Source organism: Lycorma delicatula, chromosome 8 (assembly GCF_047948215.1).
Source record: "Lycorma delicatula isolate Av1 chromosome 8, ASM4794821v1, whole genome shotgun sequence".
Classification (NCBI taxonomy): Eukaryota; Metazoa; Arthropoda; class Insecta; order Hemiptera; family Fulgoridae; genus Lycorma; species Lycorma delicatula.
This window is the reverse complement of record NC_134462.1, coordinates 10119694-10146543: the sequence shown is the minus strand read 5'-3', so window position 1 is coordinate 10146543 and position 26850 is coordinate 10119694. Positions and strand designations below refer to the sequence as shown.

General features: G+C 29.0%; 1 protein-coding gene across 1 annotated transcript in view; it reads left to right on the top strand.

Moving 5' to 3' along the window:
• The window catches only part of SCaMC (Short Calcium-binding Mitochondrial Carrier), a 200064-nt gene extending 187694 nt beyond the window's left edge, over positions 1–12370 (top strand). The window contains exon 9 of the mRNA XM_075374084.1: positions 837–12370. Within this exon, the coding sequence (XP_075230199.1) occupies positions 837–1015 (179 nt within the window). The 3' untranslated portion in view covers positions 1016–12370. The remainder of the gene's footprint in view (positions 1–836) is intronic.
• The last annotated feature ends 14480 nt before the right edge of the window (positions 12371–26850 follow it).

The window sequence follows — 26850 nt, the reverse complement described above, 5'->3', positions numbered from 1 at the left end:
TGCTGTGGGAAGCTACAAGATAGTTATGGCTGGCCATCATTCAATTAAAGCTCCAAGCACTTTTAATATTGATGGACAGTTACTTGCGCTGGCATTCAGCAACCTAGGCGTGGCAGTGAATTGCTGTCTTGACAAGATATTTAATTTATTGAATGTCATATATATTTCAGTAGTTGATGGATGGACTTACCTATTTTAGAATACATGACAAGTGAGTGGTGAGACACAGAAGCAAGTGGTGTGTGGCACTATGCTTAGTTTGCTCACACAATTAGGTTAGCTCTAAGAGCTAGTTATATGGCAGTGGTCGCTAAACTGATTTAAAACAGACATTCTTCAGTCTTATGCTTTAGGGCGACCGAATGGGGTGGTAGCAGGAGCATTTTCATGCAAACCAATACTCGTAACTCAAAAATGGGATACAAATACTTTAGACTTTGAGTATATAATTTATGCAGCATATGAGTGCTTTCAGTTTGTTATACCAAATTTTGAACAAATTAACCATTTGTTATATCTTCTTAGAGCAATTAAAGCTAGTGCACTTTTAAAACTAATTATATTCCAAGTACAACTATAATAATATGATCAGAGTTTTTTTGGCTGCATGTAAATTTAAAAAAAAACATTGATCATATGATTTAGTGTAGAAATGCTTGTCTTTAAATGTTGTATTTTTTTCATCAATTGTTTTGTGGACAGAAAGTGAATAAGTTATATATAAAGTATGTATTTGAATTAAATAGTTATGGAGTGGTTTTGATTGTTTAATTTACTATAAAATTTAGTAATCCTTAGTTTTTTTTTATTAACATGATTTTTTTTTTTTGGTTTAGTGTCAGGGGGTAGCACGACCAGCATGATTGCAATGATCAGGCATATAATTGTAAGTGAAGGATTTACTGGATTATATACTGGATTAACACCAAACTTCATTAAAGTAATACCAGCCGTCAGCATCAGTTACGCCGTCTATGAACATTGCCGAGAAGCCTTAGGTGTACAAATGACATGATACAACTAATCAAACGCTTAATGTCGCCAATCAGAAAAAAGAAATGTTTTGCCAATTGGCATTTTAAACTGTGATTTTAAGTATAGGTTTAATTGTTTATTTATTTATCTTTTTTGTTTTGTTATTTTTCATTTTGTTACTTCTTATTTTTTCATTCTTCTTTGTTCCTTTTTTCAAACTTTTCAGTTTTTATTTATTTTTTTGTTTTTTACTTTCATTTTATGTTCTTTATTAATTTTTATATTTTTTCATAATTTTTTTTTTTATTTTTAAATATAAAATTTCTGTTTGTTAAATTCATTTTTGATTTTTTTTAATAGTATCTGCTGCTGCACGGTTTATTAGAGGCTAAACCTCTAATAAATGTAGCAATCATTAGTGCTTTGGCATCAGTTACTGTGGTCATTAGTCTCTAATAGATATTTTTTCATATTTCCTTACTAAATTTAGTAAGAAAATTGTTAATTTCTTTACTAAAATGTTTTCTTATATGGTCCATTACTTTTAAATTTTTTGTTGAAGTATCAACATTTACAATATATATATTTTATTCATTTAACTTAGTTTTCTGTATTCATGTTGTAATTAATAATTTTCTTTTTATATTAATAATTATTTTACTTTGTTTTGTTTGTGTAAAAATTTGATTTACTTATTTTTGAAGTATTTAATTGTTGTGAGATAGAAAATGTTTAATTTAAATTATTTTCTAGTTGTAAGATATGTGTTGTAAATTTTCTTCCAGAATCTTTCCATGGAAACAAAGATTTTAGTTGTATTGTTCCACTAAAATTTTTCTTTTAAAATGTGTAAGTGTATAAATGCTAATTATTTCTATTAAGAAAACTGGACAGAACGTTATGCATTCATAAGTTTGCAGATAATTAAAATGTTGTTTTTTTTATCAAAACAGCTGTAAAAATAATTTTTTCCTATGTAATACATTTTCCTAAATACACCACTTATAACCCATAAAAATAAGAGTGTATTGAGTTTTCCCCGTCATTTCTGTTAAGAATGAATATATTTTCAAAATACAATTTTATTATTGAGGTCTGGGTTTCTCAAGTTTTACGATTAACTACAGTCTTTATTAAGTTTTCTTAATTATAAAATATTTTAAATCGGTCTTAATATTACTATTTTCTGTTAGAAAAAAGCCTGCTACTTCACTGAATATTAGGCCATACTAGGAGCTCAGTAATATATTTTATAATGCACTTATAAATTTTGTTTAGCTGTGGCAATTATCAGTTCTGTTATTACACATCTGTTTGGCAAGTCACTTTATCACTTAAGTATTCTCCTTAAAAGGTATCCATTTTCCATAAATTTCAGTGTTACGAGAAAGAATTTTACTTAGTTTGAATGATGTTCTGCTCTTATCTGTATCAGTATAAATATGAAATTATTTTATCCTTCTTTTAGTTTCTACAGTATGAAAATCATATCGCATTATGAATATTTGTGATTTCTAGTAAATATGATTCAATGGTTCTATATATATATATATTTCTCTTAAGTTAATTTAATCCAATAATAATCACAATATGGATTCAGAAATAAATATTAAAATTGGTTATTTTGAAACAATGTATGAATAATTTAATTTTTGAATGGGTTATTAGAAAATATGTATTAAGTTTTTATTTGTATTGATTGTGCAACTCTTGTCACATTTTTTTATCATTAAATCGTGCATGTTCTTAGGTATTGATCATCAGTGTGCATAATTTGTTTTACTAGTCTTAATCATCTACATGTGTATAAACGAAGTCTTACATACAAAAAAAAATGATATAGTACAATGTTTCAAATTTAACTTAAAATTTTAATATTTTTAATACTTAAAAGTAATTCTTTTTATTGTTTTTTTTTTTTTATTTAAAACATTTATATTTATTGTTATATATACCATAACACTTTATTCTGTATTTCAGTTTGTTTTCCTGTAACTTGTTAGGAGATTTTAATTTTTTTAATCAATTTTATTGGAATATGTTTAGTGTTTCCATTTTTTCTTTCTTTAGAATTCAGATATGTTTATACTTAAGTATATTTGATTAAGCATCCTTAAATACATCAAGTGTTCAGTCACATAAAGTGTATTTGAACAAGTATTTTGTTTTTCTTTTTTAATATTTACATTCAGAAGTGATATTATAATGTTAAGTTTTAAATTAATTCCAGGATATATTATCTGTTAGAAAAGAATTAAACTTATACAGTAATGTAATTTTTAAGTTTTCTATTTTCATTTGTTATAGGATTTTACTCTTTTAATTCTTTTCCCTAAATATTTAAATTCTTTCTCATTTGTAATTTGTTGGTCACTTATTATTCACACCACTTATCTTTTAAAGTAGGTTACAGGGGGTTACCTTGTAACCCTCTTGTCTATCCATATTACCACGCTCTTCTTTGTTTTATATATATACATATTAAAACAAAAGACCTTACCGAATGTTGTTTGTTCCTTTCTTATTACATATACACACCCCCACCATTAAATCTGATTCTACTTTATCTAATGATTACAAATATTATATATAATTCATTATTAGAAAGCAATATTAATATTTTTAACAGGATTTTTAATTTAAAATTTGTTCTCATAAAATTAATACATTGAAGTAAAATTAAATTGTTAAATTACGTGTAACAATTAAAATGAGTTTTAACTATTGATATGTTTATGAAAAAATAAGCAGAAAAAATTTAATGAAATAATACTTCAAAACTATATTAAATTCATTTACTTATGACATATGACATGTACTTAAAAGTATGAAATGACAAATAAATGTATATTATTAAAACTACATGATAATGCAGAATGTCAAAAGAAATATGAGATGAATTTAGTAATAGGAGTATATCAAACAAAAACTAAATCCAATATCAACTTCTATAACAGATCAATAGCATCTGTCTTCCATTTGTAAGTTCTAGGTTCGACAGCAATCTTCACAGAATTTAGAATCTTTTCATGTACATGTACAAATTTAAAGTTTATTTGGGGAATCAGTGATTTAATGCCATTATTAAAAATACAAATGTCCAATAATTAAAAATTACTATTAGATGCAGAAAGAGGAGGTCCTGTGTTTATGAACTTATATGAATCAATTATTTAAAATTTTTAGTTTGAAATGTGTATTTAAAAATATACATAAAAACCTTATAAATATTTACTTACCTGTTACTGAATAATATGTAATACAACTTGTTTTGTATATTGATGTTAAAAATATAAGATTATATTTGAAAGCTATTTATTATACTATATCTTCTTTATTTAAAAACAATATAAGTTTTTTCTTGTAAATGGAATATTAAGCGCACTACGAAAAATAAAAGAGGAAATTATACTTTACATATTGAAAAAGCAACTATGATGATTAATATAAAATAATTCTTTAAAAAAAAAAAATGAAACTAAATTTTAACTTAAGGCTATTGTGAAAGTGAAAACGTAAAATTTGAAAATACTTAGAAGAAAGAAAATACGTAAGATTAAAAATAAATATTTATGAGGATGATACTTCTAGAGATAAAATTATGAACAAGTACAGAGTAATTAATACTAAAAAGACCCAAAATTATGAACAAAGACTTTATAAAATTGTCAAAGTAGGATTTCACAAACTGTCAAGGTAGGATTTCAGATCTTTGTTGATGAAAACATTGATGATGTTCTAAAATGTTAAGTAAAGAGCTCCAGAAATGAAAGGGTTTGTAGGAACTTAGGTGATTGATTTATTTTTGGTGTATGAAAATTTTGAGATTACTTATGAATGCTAGTCTTAATTGAATTCTGTTATATGATCATTGAATTGTTTGCTCTTGTATAATAAAAAAGTTAGAGTTTTTTAAAAAAGTGCTAAGTATCCCAAGTAACTGATAATTTCTATCTGCCTATCATTCCTATTATTACTTGCACATTCCTGTATTTTTATTTATTTTGTATTCTGTTGTCTAAAATAAGATGAAAGTTATCAGTATTTTATTTATGTATATTTAGTAACAATGTACAATTGTCAATCGTTGATGTAGAATTGTGGTTGAATTGTAGAATTAAAGTGGTTTTCTTAAAAGAATGTTTTTTGTCTTTTTGTTTCTTAAAAGTGTTTCCTTTACTTTTAGTTCATTGATGTTTGTCGCATGAGTTCTTTGGTTGAAATTGTGATGTTACTTTATTGTACAGGATTGGATGGTTGTGCCCTCCTTATGTCTGAGCTATTTTGTCATATTAAACAAAATTTATTTCAGATATTATTTCTCATATTAATAAATACAGCTAATGTGATTACATGTGTTTTTATGGTACTCAAAACTTGAAGTTAAATTACCTTTTTTGTAAGGTAATTTAGTCAGAAGCCAAGATTTATAGTGTGAGCCAGGTTTCTTCTACAGAGTAATAAATAGTGCAATAACCTAATAAAACTTTTCACTACAGGATTAATATAATTAACCCCATTGGCAGATATGTCAAGGTCAAGGAAAGTGAATTTTATTATTTTACATACATTCAAAAGAAAGTACTTTGAATTTGATCACATGGTCTGGTTATTTTAATATTTGCTGTTATAAAACAGATTGTTAGATATTATTTAAACTAAAAGAATTTATTAATACTTTCCAGCCTACCAATACATAGTAAATTGTTAATCAAATGCACTCTCATATTCTAACAGTTTATCAAAAGATTTCCTTTTTTCATCATTCATATAATATTCTTATATTTTATATTCATTGTAAATGTATGGCATTTAACGCAGATCTGCACACATTACAGTAATTTCATTTTTTTTTTTTTGTAATCGCTTACTTATTGTTTCTTTCTATCATGTTTGAGGTAAGCATTTTATTAAAAAAATTTATGGAAAATTTTTACCAAATCCAAAAATAATTTGGATTTGTAATTATAAATAATATGTGTTTCTCACTCTTAAATTTTAAGAAATATTTTCATTTACAGCCATAGTGCATGTAAAAATATTAATTATTAAAATAGGATTTTGAGTTAATTTGTTTAACCAGATTTTAGGAAAAATTCATTTGATCTTTTTGTCAGCAAGAAAATCCTATCTTGGCATAATCTGTAAAAAAATTAATATCTGGGTAAAAAGAATGTATGTAGCTTTTTTTGCAATTTCCTACGTTTTAAATGTTCTATAATGACCTGTTAAACAAGTTTTATTAGTAACTTCATGGTAATGCGGTGCTAGATGGTATTTATGTATTTATCATCGTCAGTAATAGTGAAATGGTAAGCCAATTATTGTCTGTATGATAAATTGTTTTGAGTTTGAAAAGTTCAAAACAACTTATTGATTGATGCTCAGTAATACAGCCTCTTCATCGTTCTCATCATAATATTTATTAAAAGTAAATATTGAAACCTAAAGATGCATTGCTTTATCATCTTGGATGATGTGCTTCATTTAATCTTTTGTCAATCACTAATCTTTTATTGTTACTATAACATTAATCCTACTAAAGTTTTCAATGGATTGTAATTCTTCCTTATTGTGGAAGAACTACATTAATTTTTTTTTGTAACTAATTTTATTTACATAATTTGAATTTGTGCTATTTAAAACACTATATTTTTATATAATTTTTTTTCAAACGTAATGAGTTTGAAAAAATATATAGTATATAAAAATACTTTGCATTCTGCGCAGTTAAGTGAAAGTCAATGGACTATATGTGCATTTATTTATTTTGTTTTTTGATGAGATAACTTATTAGTAATAAATGTGAACAGAATTCTTGCTGAGATACTTGTCAGTTACTTTATTGTCGAATGTATTCTGATTTTGTGTGCTTATTAAATGTGAGATGCATGAGAAGTATTTCCTTGTATTATAAATTAAATGCATTTTTAATTACATATTTATTGGTATTATGTTGAAAGAAAGTGTTGCACTAATTTTTTTTATGATTTATAATATTATAACAAAATGTCTAACATCAATTAAAATCTCTTCTTACAAATTTACCTTATAGTAGTTTCTATGTTTGTAGTATAATGATGCTTCATACTTTTTTAATAGAAAATTATGGTTCTTGACTTGTTGAAGCCTGATTGCATACCAGCTAACATGTAATTGTTTTTATAAAGATTTATATCTTAACAATAATACAATAACTGATGGGCCAGTTTGTAATGTCGACATTATAAATTGGTGATGTTAGTGGGGTCTTGTGTTCCATTCCTGGTAAGAGTGGAATTTTTTCACCTGTCATTTCATCCATTAAAAGTTCCGAAATAATATTTTATGTGACCAAATATATTTAATCATGGTGCATGATGAACAAAACTATATTTATTCAGAATTAAATTTATGTTTCATATTTCAGAATCAAAATTGCAGTAAAAGAAATTGGTGAAACACATCATTTTTAAGTAACCATAAGATAGATATATTTGTTATTTATACTGTGTGATTGTTTAAATATATTATGTGCTATGTACTTAAAATTGTTTGAATATGTAAAATTAACTAGTGTTTATTAATGTTAATAGATACTGATACTAATCATCATGTGAACGTGAATATTTCCTGTATTTTTATAAATATTTAATCTGAAATTGTTTTTATTTTTATGTTGATTGTTGTATATAATAAAATTCAAATGAAAAATTTTTGTTTTCATGCAAAGATTTTACTATTATTATTATGTAGTATATATATTAAATAGTTCTTACCAATATTTATTTATTTATATTGTTACTATTGAAAAACTAATTAATAAGTAATATTCTCTACTACATATTATAAATATTACTTATTAAAGTTGCAGGTATTAATATAAATATGTTTGTTTGTGAAAGGAGTGAATAATGAATAAAAATATAAAAAATTAAAAAAAATAGTAAAAAAAAATACCAAAAATTATGTGATGTTATTATAATTAATTGTTGTTTAATATTGTTTATTAGTTGTTAATATTTATTATTTTAGAATTTTTGGGAGAGAAGTCATTATTTTTATAAATAAAATCATAGAGGGCAGCTAGAACTCTCATCTAGCTATAGAAGGAACAAGAATTAAAGATAGCCTGTCTTTTTTTATTAAAACTGACATTTTATAGAAAGATGTATAAATTTCATAGAAAAAAGTTATTATTAAATTATCTAGCTTATTTCTGTATATTTTTTATTGAATATATATATGTACCTTGTGCTGTCTCAGTCTTTCATTCAGAAAGTTATGGGTTTGAATTCAAATTGGCATTTTTCATATGGTACCATTGGGCCTGTAAAATTTATATATTTTTAGCTTTTATTTTTATTTTTTTTACATGATGCATGCAACCTACCTCATATACTCCTTGTACAAATTTTTATTTAGTCTTATCAAAGAAGTTTTGTTATATATTTTTTTTAAGCCTAACTACTTGAAACAAACAAATTCTTTTTATTTTATTATGCTAACTAAATAATGCTTCATCAAATGTAAATATGCTGAGCAATATGTGATTCTTTGATCATTTATGTGTTCTGATTAATTTAACTCTTAAAATGTGTTAAAATTTTTTTAAATGTAATTCTTTTGCTACTCATAAAAATTTTTTTATATGTTTATTACATTGTAATTTCTTGTTGGCAATGCTTATATATATTCTTAATTTAATTACGTATTTCAATGATTGAGTGATTAATAAGCATTTGAATGATTAAAAATTGAAATAATAAACAAATTTAGGTTGTGAAAGTGTACCGTTGGTATAATAAAGCCTTATATATTTTTTTCATTTTTTTACTTAATGTTATACTGGAAAAATAGTGGGTTTAAGATATTAATGAATATGTATGCAAAAAATGTCACGTCATCTGCTTTTGTGTGTGATGGACAGGCTGAAATAAATTAATTTTAAAAATTATTTACACATTGCAAATTTTAATTTTTTCTTTTTTACTTTTTGCTCTCCCATTCCCCATTTGCTGTTGCTATTTTTTAATTGTTAATTATAAATCCATTACTTTAATGAATGTATGTGATTAAATATACAGCTAATTTGATGTACTATTCAATAATATTATTACAACTGTTGTGTATATTTATTTTTATATTATATGTTTTATATATTGAGATTTAGAATATATAAATTATTGTTATTTGTAGAAATATTATTAACTGTAATTACTTAGTGATTTTTCATGTGATGAAAAATTATTTGTAAAGATATAATTTTATCATTAAAAAACATATAAAAAACATATATATTTATAACCATTAATAAAATAATTTTTTTTAAAATATTTTTTTATTATGTGTGTTATTTAAATTCAAAAATATGTACATGCCCATATAGAAAAGATTCCCTTGCTAATTTCATTATTCATTAATAAGTATAGATTTGTTGTAACAAATACTTAAAAGGATAATCACCGCCACCATCCCTGCAGCTTCTAGCCTAAATAGGTTTGGCAGCAGTTATTTTTCACTTTCAACTTAATTGAAAAATGAGTATTTTAAGCCTTATTCATTTTCAATTGTAATTACAATGTTTTATATAAAGAATAATGATGTCAAACCCAATATAATAAAATCAACAATATACTAAATATCAAATCATTTTAATGAAGATAAGATAATTAATATATGCAAAAAACAACTAAAATACTATGCATGCAAAATTATTTTATATTAGAAAAGAAAATTAATTAGATGTAAAAACAAGAACTAGCTATAGAAAATCTACTTTATTAAATTATGAAGTGTGTGTAAAAATAAAAACTTGCCAAAGAATAAGGGTAACTGTTAAATGAATTTATAAATTTGAAAAGCTAACCATATAATGTTTTTGACTAATTAAAAAAAAAAATATAACCAGCAAAAAAAAAGTAAATAATTTTAAATAAATTAAAGGATAAATGTGTTTTTGTGGAACATATTAAAATATAACTAAATTTACATTGAAATTACTGAAAGGTTCCAAAATGAAAACTGTGTTACAAACATCCAGAACAATTAAGTATTTAATTGGTGATGCAAAAGAACTGTTTAATATGAAAATAATAAAATCCGACTCAACTGACTCCTTCACAGCCACCCCATTCATAAACTAAGAACATCATAGAGACTAATCTGGTACAGTCATCAAATAAGAACTGTAAAATTAGATTATAATTTTACAGGCATTGGGATATTTATAATGCTATACTTTAAATTACAGGCTGTGGCTTCTTCAACATATACCAAATATATTTATGCATATATATGCCAAAATTTTATTTTTACTCCCCCTGATGATTCATGACATTCCAAAATTTCACTTCTCCATACAGTACAAATTGCTTTTTTGATTCATGACTCGTATTAGTTGTGAATTCTACTGATAGTAGTAGTTGCACTGATTAGGTGCACTTATTAAATGTTTGCATAATTAGGACAGATTTACTTTTCCTGGATTATATAATAAAATACTAATTTTATTTAATAGAATAATTTTATTATTATGATCTAACTTGTGTGCTAAGTGTACAATTTTTGTTTTATTTTAATCGTGTTTAAATGTGGCCTAACTAAATGTTATTTGGAAATGTATCATAATTTATGAAATATTTTTATTAAAAAGAAAAATTGCAATTTTTTTTGATCCACAGTTTTCATATACGTATGTGATTGTTTTTTGGCTTTGGCTTTTTTCAGTTTATGGAAGGTAATTTTTTCACATAAGTGGACATCATTTAATTGCAAATATGTCAATTTTAATCGATGCGATAACTTATTTGTAGTAAAAGAGATATGTCTCTATTTAATATGTTAAATATTACATATGTTAATATATTAAGCTATGTATTGTCACTGACATTCTATATATATGAGATATATCTCATATATATATATATATATTTTAATTTTCTGAATTGTAAAATGCACTTAAAAACAATTTTATATATATCTATCACTGCCTTGCTGCTTAATCAGTGTTCTGGCAGGACCCATCTAATAATTATTAGTTAATAAATGTAAATTTTTAACTTTTAGATTATATTATGCTGCTTTTTAAATAATTTGTTAAAATTATTGTTTACTGCTAGAGTATGTTGTACTGCTTCTACTAATATGATACCTACAAGTATCTTGTAAATTCATCATTTGATGAAGAATAAGATTTTCCTTGAAAATAAATATTTTTACCTGAAACCAGTAAAATTATTGTTCTCTTTCTTATTTATAAATAAGCACTTACGTAAGAATTACAATTAAAAAAATTCCCTTTTCATAATTTTGAGATTCTAAAAATATGTTTTTAAACAAAATACAGTTGGGCAGTATAAAATTATTTATAAACCTTTTAATACATATTATATTCTATTGATTACATTCTGTGTATCTGTCCACTAATGTGAAAGGATAAGCTCTAACAATATTGTGTAATATTGTCAGATATGTGTAAATAAATACAATTAATAAAAGAGTCTATTAATTTATTTGCATAGTTTATTAATGTATTTCATTTTCAGACTACTTTTATGTGCTATTGTAACTATTAAATGGTGTTTGAATGAATGGATGGAAAAAAAAATAATTCAGTTACATTTTTTTAATGTTAAGATTTTTTTTTTTAAATGTGATTTATATATTTTGGTATGCGTTGCAAATGTAAAATAAGGGTATGTGTTTTTTCAAGTTAAGAAATTTCTGATGAGTTTTTAGAATTATGCTTTAATGAAAAAGCAGTTACTTACATTTTTAAATTACTTATTTTGCCCTTACGCCTTGCTGATCCACCTGCATATCCAGTACTATATTAGTAAACATGAATTTAGTAATACCTAATTTAAAATAATACCTTAAAGCATAATAAAAATTAAGTGTATGTGTGTTTTGCCTTTGTTTACATACATATTTACATATACACCAAATACATATTGTAGTTGCCAACTTTTCTAGTTTTTTCTATGTGTGTATTTGCTTTCAATTATTTTTCTAGAAATATAATACCTGCTTTATTTTAAATTCGAGAAGGATGATACTTCTGTGTATTTTTTCCAAATTTGGTTTCTCTCAAGCATACACCCAAAAATAAAGCAATTTAGTCTTAAATTTTGTAACAATATTGTTACAGTTAATAAAAAACCTTTTTTTATGATTTTTTTAATAAAAAATTTTATTAATTTTGAAAAGTTGGCAAAGTACAGCATAATAAAGGACCTATATATTATTTAAATAAGTTACATTAACATTTTTTTCTTAATTTAAAATTACTTAATGAAATGAATGTTAAACTTTGAACTATGTAATTTAATATAAATAAATATTTATGAAAAATTTCTCTTGCATATATTGTGATCTTTCAAATGAAAAACTGTTATTGTTTAATAAAACTATACCGCAGATGTTCAGAGTGCTTGTTTTATTTTTCCTGTCTATCTGATTTTATATAACAAATTCTTACCTTTCTGCTGCCCGGAGAAATAAGAATTTTTTTTCACATAAAATTTGTTATAACCTGCATATGTAACTTAAGTCTGCCAGTGTTCATAAAGGTGTTCCAACTTATCCAGCAATCTCACTTATCCTCTTGCAGTAAGGCTATGAATTGTACAATCTTTTTGGTAGATCTGCCCATATCTCAGTTTAATGGTATGATATTCTAACTAAAGATAAATTTGTGACATAGGTTAACATTTCTTGTCGTTTCTTCTAAATTCTTCTTTGTGAAACCTTTTTTCCCTGTTAACTAAAAAATATTTCAAAAAATTATGATGTTTAGATTTTTGCCTCTATTTAAGTAAATTGCCTCTATTTTTATGTTTTATTAGTAATTTACGGTTTTATAACTACTTAACTGTATAATAGGGAAAATCAGATTATAATTTTACAAGAAAGTAAAATTTCCTTGCTGGACAGTGGTAGCATCTCATACTTTTTCATCTGGAGGTCCCAGGCTTGAATCCCAAGTCAGGCATGGGTGTTTTTCATATGCAACAAAATTCCATTTCCATATCCCATTGACAAGCTTTAGACTTACATGGTGAAATCATAAAACAAAAAAAATGTACCAGATTGAATTAAGCATTTACCTGAATTTGAACATAGCTCAGGACATTGCATATCATCTTATTAGCTGCTTAGTGACTACTTCATGAGTTTTGGAAAAAGTATGATTGTTTGGGAGAGTATTCAACATAAATAGATTGCTCAAATGAATAAAAATCTGCATTTGTAAGCTGGTTTCAGTTTTATGGATAAACCCCTGGATTTTATATTTGCTATTATGAAGAAGTCAACATGAATTATTTATCTGTGTAATTGTAGTAGCACCGTAGTGTATTTATCAACAATATTTAGATTTGTACTTTTTTTAGTTTTGTACTAAAACAAGGTACGGCCTTGTTTTATCAATACTACGAACGTATTGATAAATACAATACGTTCGTAGTGTATTTATCAACAATATTTAGATTTGTACTTTTTTTAGTTTTGTACTAAAACAAGGCCGTACCTTGTTTTAGCCCACCACTAACTATTTTTAATAAGCTAATTTTGTGTTTCAATTTTAGATTTGTTTGCTGTTGCAGTGCCCTCAGTCAATGCTAATACTTACTGAAAATTAAAAATTAAATTGACAATATAATATTTTATACATTATATATTTTTTGTATTAATAAAAAGTAATAACATAATTTATTATACAATTAGAAAGAATCAAATGCTATTTCGAAAGTTTTTTCATTGACAGCATACTTGTTTGTTGAAATGAATTCATTTCCTTCTTCATTGCTGATATGTATATTATCTTGATTGTTGAAGATAGACTAAGTATATTAGGTTGGGTTGAATAGATAAAAGAGCTTTTTATATGTTTATAAGCAGAAACTAATTTTAAGTCTCGCATTTGATTTTATCATCAGCTGGGTATCAATTACCAGCTATAATTTTTAAATTTCTTCATAATTACATTCCTTATAAAGATGATTGCTAGCGGAAGTCCTCAAACCTGTCTACAATTGCAGCAGATAACACTTTTTTTCTATCATAAGTAGAGCGTTCATCTTGTTTCTTTCTATGAACTGAAAGAAATCCAATGCTCCAAATTCTTCATAGATTTCAGTATCTTAATTTCAATTTCAATACGTATATACACAGATTATAATTCAATTAAAATAAATAAATTAAAAATTTTTTTAATTTTTTTATATCTTCACTTTCACTGCAATATTGTACTATAATATTGTTATATATACACAGTATGTCTTAAAGTTCCTGAACTAAATTAAATAAAAATACAGTTTTAAAGAAACAAATTTACTTGATTCATCGCCGGTAGAGTCCGTCAAACGCTCTGGAGAAATAACTTTCTGGGAGCCTTTAACTGCTCGGTGCAAGCCTTTTGGTGGCTGAAATGTCGTCAAAAAAGCGGTCTTTCTCTTCAACTTTCGAGAACAGAAAATAGTCTGTTGGAGCCAAGTCGGGTGAATACGGCGATCTGATGGGTGGCGTAATAACATACTAAAACTCTTGCCATGTGTGTCGTGCAAAAGTCCAACTGTCCAGATCCCGGTACTCGGGCCATTTTTGACGAATGCAATGTATCAGGCGTTTCATTGCTTTCAAATAGAATTTAAAATTCATGATGAATCAGACCCTTTTGAGTCAAAGATTGCAATCAACATAGTTTTCACTCTTGTTTTTTGCTACTTGACTTTCGCCGGTCTTCGTGCTCCAGGACTCAACGAAACGTTTTTGAAGTCGGCACAAAATTTTATCGCTCTTCTCTGTTCCATGTCGCAAGCTTGCAAAAACCACATTAACATCCATTACTGAGCTTTGTGGAAACAAGCATGTTTTGCCGTACTATCAACATGCTCATTTCTTGCATTTCTAATATGGCTAGGGATCCAGCTCAAGCACTCATAGTTCTGTTATGCTGAGTTATTTCAGAGATAACAGACTGTTTATTACAGACAACAGGGTGTCTGGAATTCATGACAACTACCTGTAATGCACAAAGCAATTCTGTCATAGGCCTTTGATTGAAATTGCATAATGCTCTGTGACAATCCCTTAGTGCACTACTGCAGTCTTTGTCCCACCAAGGAACAGCAGGCTGCCTTGGCTTGCTGTTAATAAATTCACTTGTACTATTGAGTATCAAATGTGTCAACTTGCGAAGTCAGTCGATCTCACTACCACTCTTTTCCAAAGAAATCATTGTATCCAATGCAGTCTGCTTTCCTATAGCTATTGCCAGCAATGATAATGGTCTGTGATTCCTTCCAAAGAAGTTTTTGGTTAGGTACCAGGTAAGTTGTGGAAGTAGGGATGCTGAAAACAAGGACAGATTGATGCATGAAAATATACCTGATGAAAATGACAAACATACAACCTATTGTTTAACAAGCAAAGATTCAGAGTTCTGCCTTAATCTATCAACTACAATGCCTTTTGAAGAACATGATGTGATGAGCTCCACAAATAGTGATGGACAGTGAAATCACTAATTATTAGGTAGGGTAACTGAAAACAGATTGGACAGATCATCCTAACTAATATTGGAATTTGGGGAAAGGTATAATTTTTTTTGATATTCATTTTCAATGGCACCAATGTTACCTTTTCAAGAGATCATACAGCCTGAATAATTTGTGATCTTTAAGGTAGAGATCTGGTAGTGGGGATAATGATCTCTGCATCATATTTGTGAATGGAGTACCTAAAATTGTCAAGATTTCAAAAAACAATTTACTCTCAAATACTAAAATCTGCATGTCTACTACCAGATTGTCAATGGGCTTCGTACCAGACAAGACCTTAAAAAGGTGGTCTTTGTGTGTATGCATGACATTGGTTCTTGCACAGACAAATTTAACTCCCAATATAAATGATTGAGTTTGGCCTCACTGGTTTTAATGTCTTTAGGAAAAACAGATCCCTAAACTAGTTCTAAGAGTAGTGGTGGCAGAGTACTCATTGCCATATTATCTATGTTAAATACTGGAGTTATTTAAACTTCTGCTCTTGATACTGAATTTGTATTTGTATCCATTGTTACCAACTCCTCTCCTATTTAATTTGTGGCACATATATATAACCTCAACAGCTAGCTGATGTAAATGATAGTTTTTGTAGTGCTGCTGTTGAAGTTACATCTACCTATACCAGCCTTAGTTCGGTTTACCCCACCGGGTTGGTCTAGTGGTTAACGCGTCTTCCCAAATCAGCTGATTTGGAAGTTGAGAGTTACAGCGTTCAAGTCCTAGTAAAGCCAGTTATTTTTACATGGATTTGAATACTAGATCGTGGATACCGGTGTTCTTTGGTGGTTGGGTTTCAATTAACCACACATCTCAGGAATGGTCGAACTGAGATTGTACAAGACTACACTCATACATATCATCCTCTGAAGAATTATCTAAACGGTAGTTACCGGAGGCTAAACAAGAAAAAAAAAGAGCCTTAGTTCGGTACTTTTTATTGGCACTTCAATCTACTTGAAGTTGATTGAACTGTCTATACTTACTCCAAGAGATAAAAGTGCAGATCATCATAGATATGGCCTCTACTTTTGAGTTCTCAAATTAATAAATGCGTAATGCATATAATGTTACCCTTGATTTGGTATTCAGCTCCAACTTCTCTCTTTGTGAAGGACCCACTCAACCTTGAGATCATCTGTGACCTTTTGCTTCCCAAACCACTACCTAATGTTCAGCTTAATGTACCTGACTTTCATCGTTGCGATGGCTAGGCTTTCATCGTTGCGATGGCTAGGCTTTCATCGTTGCGATGGCTAGGCTTTCATCGTTGCGATGGCTAGGCTTTCATCGTTGCGATGGCTAGGCTTTCATCGTTGCGATGGCTAGGCTTTCATCGTTGCGATGGCTAGGCTTTCATCGTTGCGATGGCTAGGCTTTCATCGTTGCGATGGCTAGGCTTTCATCGTTGCGATGGCTAGGCTTTCATCGTTGCGATGGCTAGGCTTTCATCGTTGCGATGGCTAGGCTTTTATCGTTGCGATGGCTAGACTTTCATCGTTGCGATGGCTAGACTTTCATCGTTGCGATAAGATCTTCAGCACACTGCATCATCAGCTTGGCCCTGTTTTTTTCCATATAACCAATGTTTTGGAATATTTTAATCACTTAGTGGACATTTCGCACAGCACTGTACTTTAGTACAATCCTATGAAGAAAATCTGTAAACCTGGATTTCCTTGTCAGTTCTCTGCTGAACTTATGACATTTGGTAGTTAGAAAGAAAATTGGCTATAAGAAGTTTAAATAAAACCTCAGCTGATCAATTGATTACTTTGAATTTCATTGGCTGCGATCATTGTGCAGGGAGCTGAGCTCTAAGTGTTATGCTGATTACATCTCTCATATTAACAGCATCATCCCTCTGAATATCAGATCTTTTTGGAGTTTTTTTTAATAGCATAAAAGATTCCGCAAGTTCTACTGCAACTTATTACCTCAACAACTGCCTTGAGTCTTCCCGTACTGGAATCTGCAATCTTTTTGCCGACCATTTCTCCTCTGTATACTCCTTGAACAATACTCCCACTCTTCATTATCTGTTTGAATTTTCTTTAAATTTCTTTAGATGTGTGCTGGAGATTGATGTTGAACCTAAACTGTGTTCCCTTGATCCATATAAGGGCACGGGGCCTGATGAAATACCTCCACAGATTCTCAACCACTGCAGTAAGCTACTTGGACTCTTAACAATAGTTTTTAATATTCTTTCTTCCCTGAGAGACTGGCCAGTTATGTAGTTTCTATTCATAAATCTTCTGATGATATACAGACCCATTTGTCATCAGTCTTACCTTGGGTAAGGTTTTTGAGTCCCTTGTGCTTGATTGCATTGATTTTGTTGTGGTAGTATCATGAAGCAAGAACACCATTTCATTTGAACACAGTTTCATTTGTGGTAGATCCACCACTATTAACTTTATGAACACTACATTCATTCTTCTTTCAGAGAATGTAAGCAGGTTGATAGTGTTTACATTGACTTCTCTAAGGCATTTGGCAAGTCAGCCGTGCACATCTCCTCCTTGTTAAGTTAAAGTCTTATAGAATTTTGGGCAGTCGTCTTCAGTGGTTTCACTCCTATCTTGCTGACCAAATACTCTGTTAAATTTCTTGGTGCTTCTTCACATATTTTTTTTGCAACATCTGTTGTTCCTCAAAGCTCTCACATGGGACCCTTCTTATTGGCCATCTTTTTGAATATTATGGACTACATTAATAGTGAATGCCTGATTGGTGATGACATCAAGATCTACAGTTCTGTTAATGAGGATTAATATTGGCAAGTGCATTGTCACTTTTCGTCACTCTTCTGGTGCCCTTTTATTTGACTGCACACTTGATGGATCTATACTAAGGCATGAATCATCCATCTGTGACTTGGGTATTACTTTTTCAATCTTTCAATCTCAAACCTGAAGATCATTTTAATGTTATTACTAGCAAGGCTGCTTGAGCTCAAGGCTGGGTCTTATCAGAAACTTATTAAAAATGGGTCTGAGTGTGGAGGCTATGAGGATTGTTTATTCTGCTCTTGTCACATCAGTTCTGGAGTTTGGGAGTGTTGCTTGGTCACCTCACCAGCTTGGACACATCCAGCATCTCCAGAGGATACAGGACAGAATTTTTCAGATTTTTGGGGTCAAGGTTTGACTTTGATTACTGGTCCTTGCCACTGAAATCCTGTGGAGGAGGTCTTGGGGTTGGAACCATTGCTTAGGAGATGACAGCTGCATGACGTTATATTTCTCCATAAAGTTCTTATCAGTGAAGTGGACTGTCCTGAACTACTTAAGCTGCTTGATTTCAGAATTCCAAGTCATATTCTGTCACACCTGTCCATCATGTGTTCTACAAATTACAATCTTCATAGTAGTATTAGTAATCTGCAACTTTTCACAAGCTTAGAATGTTGGTCTCTCCGCTCCACGAGTTCTTTCATGATAATTACCTAAGAAACATATTTAATTCCTTACACTATGCCATGTTCTCTTTGTGAATTTATTTATTTTTTCTGATTTACTGACTATTATCACATCCTTGTTTTGTTGTGCGTTTGCTTTTCCCTATTACTACTATTGTTGCATTGTTTATTATATTGTATCTTTTGTGAATTGGCATATGCCATTGATAAATAAATGTCTCCTTAAATTTACATTTGCTTTTTGTAAATGAATATTGCTCAGACTGGTTTTGAATTTACGTTTCTCCCTAAAAACCCATTTTACATCTAACTTATTTGACTTTTCAACTAGTTTCATCATCAGTTTTTTCATCATTAGTTCTATTTTCTTCATACTCTCTACTTGAATCTGATTTTTTACTTTGGTTTGATACACTTTTTATCAAACTCTGAGCTCTAGGTTTTTCACCAAAACACTATTTCATAAGTTTTATGTAAATCAGTGTTAGCTAGAGATCAAGTTTTCAAGTAAGCTGCTGTTTTAATCATTAGTATAACTTTTGCTTCGGCTAACAAATATCTAGCCATATTCATAATTTATCTGTTTATTTCTGCTACACCATTTAACTAATAAGTATATAAGGTGAGCATGGAATCATTTGTAAAACCTTCTTTTTAACACACTGATAAACATTTGCATTCAATTATTCTTTACAAATATTACACATTAGATTTATTCTTTTACCATTCAAATTTTCAAAACTATTACAAACTTCAGAAAGATTAAATTCAGTAAACTTTTATTCATTTAATTTATTTATCTACAAATGTTAAATATCATAATTGCCTACTGTTGCACGAGGCCCATTAAAATCTCTATACATTTCTAAAATTTCTTTGGCACATTTCCATTTTAAAAAGGTAATGTTTTATATTTTACTTCATCATTAGTTCCTAAGTATAATGTATTATACATATTGCACATTTTATGTATTCTGATTCTATTTCTTTCAGTACACCATTAATTTTTGTCTAAGTATTTAAATAATTAAAATTTATGTCAACTTACAATGAAATTTTCTTTGTCAAAAACTAACCTTTCAAACTTATTTAAAAAACCTCGATTATTAAAATTATTTCATGTTAATTAGACGAGGTTAGCGAGCGTTAGGTTATGTTGATAACTTCGTATGAAACATTCCATAAACGTGGAATACTGCGTTTATTTTGCTTGCTTTTCTTTCAGTTATACAATCATCTAATTTATATAGACTGTTTTTTTCAAAACTACATTTTTCAAAAAAGGTGTCTTTTACAATATGATCAGCGTAATGTCTATCGAGTATCTGATTATCTAATTATTTTTAATGTCTGATGTATTTACTTCAGGTTTCTCTTTATAACCATGATTATTCGTTGACCAGTTTGATGTACCTAGAATGTTTCTATCGACCGATTTCATCGGCCACGTTTTTGTTCGCCACGATCTCGTTTTAATTTCCTTGCAGACAATATTTTTTTTTCAGATGACCGACTTTACCACAATGAAAATATTTTCTTTTCGATTCAGTATAAAAGGCACTTTACTTTGGGGGAAAATCCTTCGGTTTGATTTTTTCTCAATTTAATTTTTTTTTTTTTTACTTTTCTGGTATTAAAACCATTCTATCTTCGGATTACACCAATTAAATCTCCAATAGATATGGCGGAAGTGCTTTCAACATATAACTTAGTTTTTTCTATTCGGTGACTTTCGCACCAGCCGCTTTAAGCTCGTTTATTGCTTTCTCGAATTCATAAAAAAGTCACTTCTGAAAAATGTTTAGTTTGATGTTTACAAGATTATATCTACACATTTTGTTTCATATCGTAGATTCTTTTAAACTGTAATAACATTTCATCAAAGTTTAATTTAAAATTTCAAAATGAAAAAAATAATAAAATAAAATCAACAAAAAGAGATTCTTGTTTAAATCAAGAAAAATTTTATACACTGAATCAAGTTCACCGATATATTACAGTTATTTATTGTAAATGGCAATATAAATGTAGTTTGTTGCTTTAATAACAACTGTTTTCGAAATATAAATTTTATCCGCATCAACTGTTTCTCTTGCAGCAACGTTTTTCAACTCAAAAAATTTGAAAAATGTTTTTCCAATTTAAATCAATCCTATTAGAAATTATTTCAATATCATTTATATTAACGTAGGCCATTTTGTCTTAGCTTTTAATAATCGAAAAATAGAATTTTTCTTCTTTTACAAATTTTCTTTTTTATACAAATTTATTAAATATTATATATCATAAATTTAATATTTCCAATAGCTCTTTATATTATATTTACATTATATATAATATTAGTTAAATTAGACTTTATTAATTGTTAAACTTAATAAATTTTTTCATTTCAATAATGGGTCTTTTTTTTTAAATAACTATATCCACAGAAGCGTAAAAGGTTTCCTTATAAAGTTAATATAATAAATTTTCATTCTTTTTCTGATATCCGAGACATAAACATACATGTTCGTGTAGTATAGTAGTAGCTATACTGTTCGAACATATGTTGGTATACAATTAACACCATCATATACATAAATAAATATCATTAACCTTTTTTTACTCTACATTTGTTATTATTTTGAAATGTCATGAAACTCTGGGCAAATAAATTTGTAATTTCAGTATCTTGATATCGGTGAGGACATGAATGTACCCTATGATTCTATATAAAAAGAAATGATACGTCATCTACAACTAAATGGTTGCAGGCGGCGTCGCAACGAAATTCTCTCTAATGGTGCTGTACACGTACTGGAACAGCTTGAACAGCACCATTAGATAGAATTAAAATCTACTTACAAGTAAAATAAAATAGACTTAATTGTTTTAATTAACTTTTTCTTATATACACCTGTTAAAAATATTTCATGATTGTATTATATTATTTCATGACTGTACTGAGTGGCCGGGAAGTCACAGTACCCCCTAAGGTTAGAATTAAAAATTTATAATCAGCTATAAATGAGAAATTCTATATAATAATGAATTATTTTATTTACTCACTTGATACATAGTATAATTTTTAATTGTCCAGTGGGTCTGTGCGTTCGCCCTCCTGTTTTTTTTTTAATCTCCGGGACCATCGTTAGGTAATGCTTCAGAGGATGAGATGAATCATTTGTAGCGTATGTGAAAATGCCCTCATGTTGCACGCACAATTCTATACGTCGCCACGTCCTCTGTGACATGCGATGGAATATTTCTGATGTTACCTTACGGAAAGCGTCACTCACAGGATCACGCAATTCTTAATTTGTGGTGTAGTGACCTGCAGATACGTGTGCCTTGATAATTCCCCATAATAAATTGTCTGGTATGGTGAGATTAGGACTTCGTGGTGGCCATGATAACGGAGTTGGTGATACTGGAGTACCGCGGCCAATTCAACGTCCCGGAAATGTTTCATGGACCGATAGAACAAAATGTGCAGGTGTTCCATCCTGGTGCAACCATACTCGTTCCATGAGATCCTTCTCTTGAAAATCGTGCGTCCAACATCTTTAAATAAGTTTGCGCATTCACTGGCCTGTCAAAAAAATAAGAACCAAACAAATGAAGAGCTCTCATTCCAGCTCAAATCATGACATGCGATGAATTTCTTTCCGACTCTGTCGTGTAATAAGGATTTTATTTTGCCCAAAATAACACATTTCTGACACGCTAACTGCGGTAGATTGCACATTCGTCGTCAGTAAAAAGCACCTTTCACGGTGCATTGCAGCGGAGAATATTTCTATTATTCCAGCAGGAATAATAAGGAATGTAATAATATAATACAATAAGAAATAATAAGTCGGGCAGGATGCAGCGCGACGTTCCGTGTTTGTATCTGACAGTCCGTTGATGAACATCGGACGAAATGGCCTACTTTTTAAGTCTTTTTTCATAAGGTCTTGCATTGTCGTCCGCGGTATACGAAGTTTAGCTGACCGTTTACAAGTTGATTTCATCAGGGAATGTTCAATGGAAACTGCAACAGCAGCACATGTTTCTCTGCGTTAACTTTCGTCCACTTAGCGGCCTATTTTTAACACTGTCTAAATGCGTGTTTTTCTCAAGCCATCATTATTGCTTTTCGTGATAGCGGCTTATTAAAGCGTTGCCGAAACATTTCACTAATTAGCTTCATTAATTTGTATGTTATCGTTCATGAACCCATACACTTGTCACTAACCGCTCCTCGACGCTGTAACTACTCGTGTCGGCTATTTTAGCAAAACTGTCTTTTACTCAGTGTGACGTTGTAAAAAACTGTTACCACCGACCCCGACGAAAATACCGTATGTTTTAAACACATATCCTAACTCATATTTTCGTTAACTTTAGGGGTACGATGACATCCCGGCCATTCCATATTGTATAAATCTGAGTGAGAATAATACGCCTAGACGTGAAATCTAAGACAGAAACAAGTGTAAAATTGTTTTAATAAATATATTTTACTAACTACAACCATCCCAACCCCGTAGGGGAACCCGCCTTGTGGCTTCCGGTCGCCCTCCCCCCGCCGTTCATAGCCCTGATGGGCTTTAACAAGAGAAACTAACTACAACCGTAAAAACTGATTGATGTGGAATGAATTTGTTATATATACATATATATATATATATATATATATATATATATATATATATATATATATATATTTACGAACCGGTCAGGACTCGCTTCGCTCGGCTTTCCCGTCTAGCCATGGGGCTCTGCCCCTGGATCCAACCGTGTTCTTTAAATTCTAGCTTGTGAGAATATTAATGATGAATGAAAATTAAAGCCTGTTCAATTTATAAAAGCTATCAGTATATTGTAATTGCTTCAGAGCAACAGTTTGGTCAGTGCAGGACTCGAAACTACGAGTGATCTGAAGAATGTGGAGTTAAAAATAGTCGGTCAATATCTGAAAAAATAGTATTTATTGTCGGTTACAAAAATTACTTTGTCCGGTACTTAGCGTTACCCCCGACAAACACCACTAGTAGGTGACCGTACTTTGTTTCTCATTTTTTGTTTATTTTATATTTTTTAGTCAAGTAACGGAGGCAGATACAGTCAGTCGCGTTGCACGTATTGTAACAGTGGCAGTGGCTGTGTTGGTTGAGCATCTGTGCCGTACTTCGCCGCATCTATTAAAAAAATTTTAATTCAAATTCAAAAAGCCCCTAAATGATTTTTACATATCCGAAGAGTATTTGTAATCGAATGAATATTTCGTTTAATGTAGTCGTAAATGGGGAAAATTTGTAATCCTTCAAAATTTATTTACTTTTCTTCATTCGTTTCAAGGTGGAATTTTGAAAAATCTAGAAATTGTTTTACACATACAAAAAATCAATTTTTGTTGACTTCTAACCGAAAAATTAAAAAAACGAAAAAAAAAAATAGTAAAATTTAATGTTATCCCATTTTAATCCTTTAATCTCGGAATTTCAAAAAATCCTTTTTTGTATGCACTCGCACCGTAAGAAGAACGACTATACAAACTTCATCAATTTATCTTCAGTAGTTTTTACTGGGCGTTGACTGTGTCAAACAGGACATCTTGTTTTATAGCTACAGAAGATACGATAAAGAAAATAAATATCTGTAGATATATATATTTTTCTTTTAATTTTTTTTTAATATAAATAATTACTGTATGAGACGTGAATAGTATGTTTGAAGAGTAAGTAAAATTTTAAACTCAATTTCAAATCCAAATGAAAGTTAGTCATTTTAAGAATGTTAATTTACAGAATGTAAATTAATTTAAGAATGAATGTTATTTTCACAGCGTGTTATTCTTGGGATAATGATTAAGACAGAGATGTAAAAATGTAATTTTCATCATTGAAGGTAAGCATAATGGCAGAATTTTGTTAAATACATTGTGTACCACGAGGAAACCGACATACTTTACAGGTGTACTCCTCTCATCAAAATAATGAAAAAAGTTCACATAAACATAGGTTTGGAAACGCTTCGTTAGCGAATTACGGCTAGCAAAATATTTCATCCGGAATTCAGCTTCCCCCGGTGAAATAAGTTCGTACTGAAATTTTTACCACATTACTTGAGGGACGAAATTAATGGTTTCCCATGGTTTTTGACCTGATAAATTGAATAAATTTGATATCCGAAGTAAAACTGAAAAATTTGTAATCTGAAACCCATTTTTTTAGGTTTACTTTACAATAATTTTGTTAAATGCGTAAAATTTATTAATGAAACTTGTAGAAAATTTAATTCTAAAACTAGTGATGTAAATAAGTCCAATTAAAATTAAATAAACGTTTTAAAAAATCAGATTTTACTGAAGAAGTTAATAAACATTTTTTTTTCTTCTACTTATAGCCGTACATCTACCCCCTCCACAAGCGCCTTGCTATAAGTGCTCGGCTGTATTTATTCTATCCGAACACTGTATCTGACGTAGCAGTTGTTAGATTTTTTGCACTTTTTTCGTACCTAGGCAAGTATAAAATTTGTATAAACAATTGATTTATATTGATATAGGCCGTGTAATTAAGGTTAAATCTGTATATGATTGGTTTCAAGAACATGTTATTTGCTTTTGGTAGAACAATAGTATTAAAGAATGCCTTTTGAGTCAAAATTTTTACTCATTTAAATGTGTCCCTATATTATGAAAATATTCCATTGTGGAGTTTGTTCGGTAAAAGCTAAATTCTACGTAAATACCAGTATGTACTACAGTTGTCAAAAGTACGAACATTTTAGTATTAGACAGCACTTTAAAAGATTAAAAATAAGGAATACATGCTTATTTTGACAATAAATATTTCCGAGTATTATGGCTGAGTATTAGAGCGATTTATTTTATTAACATTATAGCAAATAAATTTTAATGTTTCTATTTTTTCACGATAAAAAATTAATGTTAAATATCAATTTCCATGATTATCGAATTTAATAATCTGTTTATTTTCTATAATAATATAATAGTTCATATTTAGAGGATGGTAAAAGGCATAGCCGCCAGTTGAAAAACATAACACAAAATTCACGATAATTATTTTTTATTACTGCGTATCGGTTTGTGAACCGTTTTGATGTCTTAAATATCAAAAGTCTCCTTGAAGACATTTTTCTCTTTGACAATCTTAAAAATTGAATGACTTGAAAGGATTGAGAATATGCGTGTAAAGTTCCTTTTTTGTTTTATCAGGAGAATAAATGTATAATAAATGTTTCCTTGTTCCAGAATACCTCTGCTCATCCATAGTTACAGTCTACGTTTTTTCGATCTCATCATCTTACTTTTACCGACATGTACATTTCTTGCTTTCACACGTTTTTTCATACACTCAGCAGTTTTTGTAAGCCTATGCAAATTTAAAACAATAAAAATAAAACAAGTTGAATTCTTAAAAACTGCTCCAAGAACTAAAAAATAGTATATTTTGAATTCTTCTTTAAACTTCATCATTTTTGCACTTTGCGCCAAGTGTTTGTAAGTAGTTACTTGATAGTTAGTTACTTAGTTTTAATTTCGCCCTGACTTAAGAAAGTTGAAATTTAAAGAATGTAAATAGCGTTCTTATCTTTTAGTTAAATTTTATCAAAATCTGTATTTCTTTTAATGTCATTAATTCAAATTTTAACCTCCTAAAGTTGTAACAAAACTACCAATCGTATACTGATTTATAGTGTAAGTATAGGTTAGAAAGCATTATTATTCCTGCCAAATCAGTAAAATGAATGGTTGAATTGATTTCGACAAGTTAATTTTTTTCATAAAACATTTTAACAATTTAAATCATTGGTATTCAGAGAATTTTGGTTTATAAAATTATACGATACAAATTAACCAAAATATAATCATTACTCAACGCTTATATTATCAAATAGGCACTAAAGATGGGAAAA